The 6570-nt window shown below is 28.7% G+C and overlaps 2 protein-coding genes across 4 annotated transcripts in view; both read left to right on the top strand.

The window, feature by feature from the left end:
- Positions 1 to 388: 388 nt before the first annotated feature.
- Positions 389 to 5313, top strand: LOC108724030 (uncharacterized). 3 transcript variants are annotated; one of them, XM_018450158.1, is made up of 6 exons: positions 389 to 826; positions 976 to 1152; positions 1275 to 1373; positions 1553 to 1615; positions 1952 to 2169; positions 5018 to 5313. In XM_018450158.1, the coding sequence occupies exons 1-5, from the start codon at positions 717 to 719 to the stop codon at positions 2139 to 2141; spliced, it is 639 nt and encodes a 212-aa protein (XP_018305660.1). In that variant the 5' UTR covers positions 389 to 716; the 3' UTR covers positions 2142 to 2169; positions 5018 to 5313. The 3 variants fall into 3 exon arrangements, with proteins under 3 accessions (XP_018305660.1, XP_018305661.1, XP_018305662.1); XM_018450159.1 differs by lacking the exon at positions 5018 to 5313 and having other exon boundaries at positions 389 to 590; positions 689 to 826; positions 1952 to 3172; XM_018450160.1 differs by lacking the exon at positions 5018 to 5313 and having other exon boundaries at positions 389 to 590; positions 676 to 826; positions 1952 to 3172.
- The window catches only part of LOC108724017 (tubulin alpha-1 chain), a 9614-nt gene continuing 6000 nt past the window's right edge, over positions 2957 to 6570 (top strand). The window contains exon 1 of the mRNA XM_018450121.1: positions 2957 to 3013. Coding sequence (XP_018305623.1) covers positions 2957 to 3013 — 57 coding nt within the window. The remainder of the gene's footprint in view (positions 3014 to 6570) is intronic.

The following is a 6570-nucleotide window of genomic DNA, read 5'->3' as shown; positions in this document are numbered from 1 at the left end:
TTCAGCAGACTCAACAGTTTTGCAACCGTTTTATGATTGTCTGCTGAGATAGGACCATTCTTCTAGATCTAAAAGTATGATCCAATCAGCTCGAAGGAAACTTCCAACAGTTGCAAAACGAACGTTCTGCTGAACGCAGCCATCGTCTTAAGACGGCTAAGCATGCTAATGCGGCCTTCTGATTGGTTCGTGACACCTCAAGGCTGAACTTAAAACGATTTTGAATATAAGCACTACAGTAGCGCAACTCTCACGATTTCACCGTGGATAAAAATGAACTGCACATGCGCGAGCGAGGTATGTAACCAATCAGGGCACTGATATTCCATCTCGCTTCTTCTCTTTGACGCTGTCTGTTTGCATCGTTGAAATGTCCATATAAGGGATTTAAATAGTCATTTAAAGGAAAGTGACAAGAGTATATATTATATGAGAAATAATAAAGTGATACGTGTGATAAAGTGATTAAGTGATTAAGTGATTAAGTGATGTGTTTAGTTATAAGTATTCAGTGAATATTTATAACTAAAAAAGTTTAGTGTTCAATAAAGTGCTTAGATTCGACGTATCTAGGAAGCAGAAAAAAACAGGTAAAGGCCGAATTTCTTTACGGAGAAGTTTATCTGTACAAAAATTATACAGATTTTTTATTTTCTTGAAGCACTTTGATTTTAGCTTTGTGTTGCAGATATTATTTTGAGAAAACATCATAAAGGATGGAAAAGAGGTTAGCCCAGAAATCAAACGGATGGTGTGTTGTCAAGGAATGTAATAAAAATAATGTGGAAAAACGACACTTGTTTCGGTTTCCAAAGGAACGTGACAAGTACAATTTCATTTTGTTTATTATTTTGTAAAACACATGAATTATGTTTCTAAATTTCTATATACATGTATATATATATATATATTAGATATATGTTTATGTGTATTATTTTTATTTATAATTACAATAACAAATTATAATATTTACAGATGGTTGCAATGGATATGTGCGTGTGAAAGATTGGATTTGGAAGCAATGGGTGCAGAATATGCCCATCGTAGTTATCGAGTGTGCCACTTACATTTTGAAGAAAAGTGGTACAATATAAGTAAGACTAGAGCTCATCTTCATCCAGATGCAATACCGACAAAGTTTTTTGAAAGAAAGTAAGTTCTTATAGAGAAACATCATATAAAATGTATATTCTTTTCTACTCTAAATTTTATGTGCTAAACAATATTTGATAATCTACAAATTAGTAATATAATGTTACATATATAATTTACAGTAATGCATCCATTACGACAACATTAGTAAAAAAGAAAATGGATGATGAAATACCTCTAGAAGAGAATATTTGTATTTCGGAACACAATAAAATAAACAGGTGCTTAAATATATTAAAAAAATATAATAGATTTTCTAAAATATATATTTATTTTTCTGTTTCATTAAAGATAGAGTTTTGGTATCGTGATTTACTTTTATTTGTATGTATAATTTCATTATACATATATATTCTAATTAATGAAAAATAATATAACACTAAAATTATACACGTTTCAGTGACTTACAGCCAAAATCATTCTTGCTTCTAGAGCAGATATCAAGATGTGATATTGCTAAACCGTAAGTTTTTTATATTTACATACATACATATTTTTTATCTTCGCAGGATAAGGTCAAATCATATGTTCAGACGCTCAATAGTTTTAAGATTTAGAAAGAGATCTGTTTACCCCGCAAACACAATAAAGTAGTAAGCCTTAAGCTTTAAGGAATTGATCAATCATAGTTGATTATTCTTTTTATATGCGGATGGTTTGAAACACCCTATATAATAAATATATCACGTATTTTTTTGTATATTTTAATTTTGTTATTTTTTACAATTGCAATTATAATACTTTTCCGTTTTAATTTTATCCATGTTTTATTACATATTTCGATATATATTTCGTATAGGAGCACGTCCAGCAGTGTACACTCGATGAGAAGAAAAGAAAGTCCAAGGGAGAAAAAATTGCAGCAACGAATTTCAAAATTAAAAGCAAAAGTAAAAACAATGGACGAGAGAAACAGACGGCTTCGGAAGAAAATAAGAAATTTAACAAAAATAAAGGACAATACAAAACTAGAAAATAAGAAACTTTAAGATCTCAAAAACCTACGTCAATTAGGCTGTAAGTTTTTTCTCCAAATTTTGCACGATTGTTTTCCATCCAAATTGATGCTCACTTTAAAAGCAAACGAGGAAGATAGTATAGTTCTGAATTCAAACAATTCGCTTTATGTTTGTATTTCTTAAGTCCGCGAAGTTATAAAGAACTTAAAAAAGAATTAACATTACCTTCTGTATGCAGTCTACAAACATTTACACAAAAATGGAAAATTAAACCCTAAATGCTAAAATTTTTAATGTATTAAGTGTAAAGTTAAATACATTGCCACCATTAGAACGTCACTGTATTTTGTGCATAGATGAAATGAATCTGAAAAGTCATTTATTTTATAATGTTTCCCAAGACGAAATAATTGGATTCGAAGATACCGGGAATGAGAAACTACCATTACCTGCAAAAAGTGCTTTAGTTATTATGGCACATAGTATTGCAGGTAATTGGAAACTTTCTGTTTGCTTTTGTTTGATCGAAACTGCATGTAAATCTAATATACTCAAACCAATTCTATTTGATGTTATCCGTATGCTACGAGATTGCAATATTATGGTACATGCTTTAATTTCGGACACGGATTCTAACTTTATGCAACTCTCCCGAGAATATTTCTGTACAGAATTCAAAATTTTTAGTTGATGAGCACGAAATACTGTATATATTCGATACTCCTCACTTAATGAAGAGAACTCGCGATAATTTGTTGAAATATGATATAGAATTTGGAAACAAAGTTGCTTCATGGACTCATATTGTTGATTTTTATAACCGAGATAGTAACCAGTGGATCAAAATGGCCCCAAAATTATCTAAAGATCATATTGAGCCAACTAGCTTCCAAAAAATGAAAGTAAAATATGCTGTGCAAGTTTTTAATAATCGCGTTGTTGTAGGTATGTGCACTCAAATGTCCTTCGGTTTTCTTCCAAGCGCAGCAATTGGAACAATAGATTTTATCGACAATTTTAATAAATTATTTGATATTTTAAATTCATCAAGTTTAAATAGCCCAAAGGAATATGAACAAGTATTTACAGGAAGTGAAAAGCAAATACAATTTTTAGAACAAATATTACATTTCTTGAAAAGTATTAATGTTGTCAATGAGAAAGGAACTCGTGTAAAAGTTAAGTGCTTCGAATGTTGGCAAATAACTATTAAAAGCATGATGCAATTTTGGCAAAAATTAAAATGTTACAATTTTCTTCAATTAATTAAGACACGAAGAATTAATCAAGATTGTGTAGAAAATTTTTTTGGTTCCGTTAGAAAACAAAGCAGTAATTGTTGTAAATCCGACACCAATACAATTTACTCGTGCCTTTAAGAAACTGTTTAGTATGAAAATGTTAGAACATTCAGATACGCAAAATTGTGCCGTAGATAATGATCACATGTTAAGTTCGATTGATGAGTCAAATTCGAATTCGTTTACTTCCGAATTTGTTCTATCTACGACGCGTATGACTTTTAAATATTCCGAATCACGATTATTATGACATGAAATTGCCGGAAGAAAATGCCTTTAGATATATTTGCGGATATTTAATTAGAAAGTCTACAGAAATGCATACATGTGAAACGTGTAAAGATTTTGTTAATGAAGATAACACTGTCATAGATAACTGCTTTAAATTGTTCTTTCCGAACTTATAATAATACAGAGGAAAATCCTTTTGGAAATTTACATTTAGCAAATAATAATTTTTGTGCTTATATACATAAATTAGAAGAAATATTTGTGAAAGAATTTGAAAATAATTGCTTAAAAAAAACATTGGTAGTTATTTAGTTCAACATGCACAGAATGTAATTTTTGAACCACCATGTCCACATTTTCCTACGTTTTTAATAAAACTATTTTTCCGTATGCGTATTTATTTCACTTTGTCTCAGCATAATAAGTCAGCAATCTCAGTGCAATAAAGGTATTAGCAGAAAAAAACAGAAAACTTTTAAATATTTTACATTTGTAAGTATTTTTTTTAGTATATATTACTTTATTATCTATACAATCTTATTTTCATACACACATATAATAGCAATTTATATTTCATAAGTTTATTTCGTTTTGTTTGTTATAACAGTTAATGGTAATGGTTATAGCTCATAATCTTTTAATTTCTATTATATACTGTCTGCATGGTTCGATTATAATTAAGATATTTTATAGAATTATATGTATATATATATATATATTAAGTATTAAATATTAAGTTTTTAACTTGAAATATTAAGTTTCTTTTTGTATCGCTCTTTCTTTACTTCATGCCGAGGTGGATCGAGTAGCTGAAGTATGGACTAATGATTGAGTTGGACAGAAGAAATAAATAAAATTTAACATAAACTTCATATATTTATTATTGTATATTTAGTGTACTTTTTACTAATTTTTGTTAATATTTATATTTCTGTTTTAAAATGGACATATGCTTGAAATTGACTTTGTTGTATTATTGATATATATGCATGTACATTATTGTTTGGTATATGATCCATGATTGATCATCTTTTTATTTCTCACTAATCATTATTGCACGTTTCGTATATTTTATAAAATTGTATATACGTTTTATACATTTCATAAAACTGCAATAAAAAATTATTATATTTAAGAGCGAAAAATTATTTAATTGAACATACTGTTTGTATGCTTATTCACATTACATCTAACATTCTTTTATATTTTATGCACTTTTTTATTAATTTTTAAATAATATTTTTATCTTATTCTATTGTTTATTTAATTTGCATATGTATTGCCATTACTAACATTATTAATTTTTATATAAGTTTTTATGTAAGTTTTTCAAATTTTTAATGTTTATATATTTCATAATTTTTTTTGTTTCAGAATTTTACCAACAATTGCCAATCAATCATTGGCTGCGTTTAACAAAGAAAACTGGACAGTTTTGATTAATTATAACTGATTAGTTTTCTCTGTTGAATGCAGCCATTATCAATTAGTTAACGTAATAGGTACGTTTCAGCGGAACACAACAGTTTTGAAACCATTTTTATGATTGTCTGTGTGCTAAGATAGAATCCACCAATCCTCTAGATCTAAAAGTATAATACAATCAGCGCAAAGAAAACTTCCAACATTTACGAAATAAACGCTAAACGCAGTCATTTTTTATTCGTTTTTTAAAATAATATGTGACAGGTTTAATATTGTTGTGATTTGAAATATAGTAAATTGAATTAGTCGAATAATTGGATTTTATCTAACAAATATAAGAAGAAATTAAAAAAATAAATTTAACACGTTTTTTTAACAGTAAAGGAAGAATATTTCAAATTGGAGATTAAGTAATATCGATCAGTTAAAATAAAACGGATTGCTATATTATTATTAGTTCTCTTATTGCGTTTATATTTTGTAATTCTAACTATCATTGCAAATAAAAAAAGGTTAAGTATAAGTACGAATCTCCTTATATTTCCTGAGAAATAAATGTATATCTATCATATTTCATTTTTATTTTATTTTCTGTTTTAAATATAATGTATATTGTGTAGGTCTGTTATTTTTCGAAAGTTCTGAACTTATTGCATCAGTGTATGTACACCAAGTAAGTTTAGAACTTACAATGGAAAAAGAACAAACCTTATGCAATAAAGTAGAAAAAGAGAAAAGATTACAACAGAGAGAAGAAGTGAGATGGAATAGATGGAAATTTTGACCGGTATATATATTCATAGTCGGTTCTTATTTCAAAACCATCTTAAGTAATGTCTTAATACGCTAACGCGGCTCTCTGATTGGTTCATGACACCTCAAGGCTGAACTTAAGACGATCTTGAATATAAGAACTGACTATGAGAATACCGGCTAGAGAGCAACTTAAGACATTGCTGAGATTAAGACCGAACTATGGATTTCGTCCATAGTTTCTAATAAGTTGAAATTTGTTATTTCCTGTTTCTATTGCCTGTGCTTTTCATTGTGTTTTCAGCATTAAGTTTAATTGGAACGCACTCCAGGGAGTATCCCAGTGGTAGTAATCCTGATGGAAAAATGGTTGCAGAAATTATTCCACGTTTTGGAATTTTCAATAAAATTTCATCATTTCAAAAAAATTTCAATTTAATTTCAGCGATTTTTAACTGAAAAATTCATTTTCGACAAAATTTCAGCAAAATTTTCAAATTTCAGCAAAAATTTCAAAGAAATTTCAGCGATTTTTCAGTATGTTAGCTGAAAAATTCACTTTCAATGAAAAGTTTCAGCAAATTTTCAGCAATTTCGCTGAAATGTTCCAAAACGTGGAATAATTTCTGCAAGACTTTTTCACCAGGGAAGGCTGCGTTCGGAAACATCACCCGAGTGCCCCTATGTATCATCTTATCCTTATTTAATATTGGGTGAATAACAAGGATAAAACGATACACGGAGGCGGG

The sequence above is a fragment of the Mycetomoellerius zeteki genome, unplaced genomic scaffold (assembly GCF_001594055.1).
Source record: "Mycetomoellerius zeteki isolate Tzet28-1 unplaced genomic scaffold, Tzet1.0 scaffold267, whole genome shotgun sequence".
In the NCBI taxonomy this organism is placed as follows: Eukaryota; Metazoa; Arthropoda; class Insecta; order Hymenoptera; family Formicidae; genus Mycetomoellerius; species Mycetomoellerius zeteki.
The sequence above is the reverse complement of the archived record's forward strand: the minus strand, read 5'-3'. Positions and strand labels throughout refer to the sequence as shown.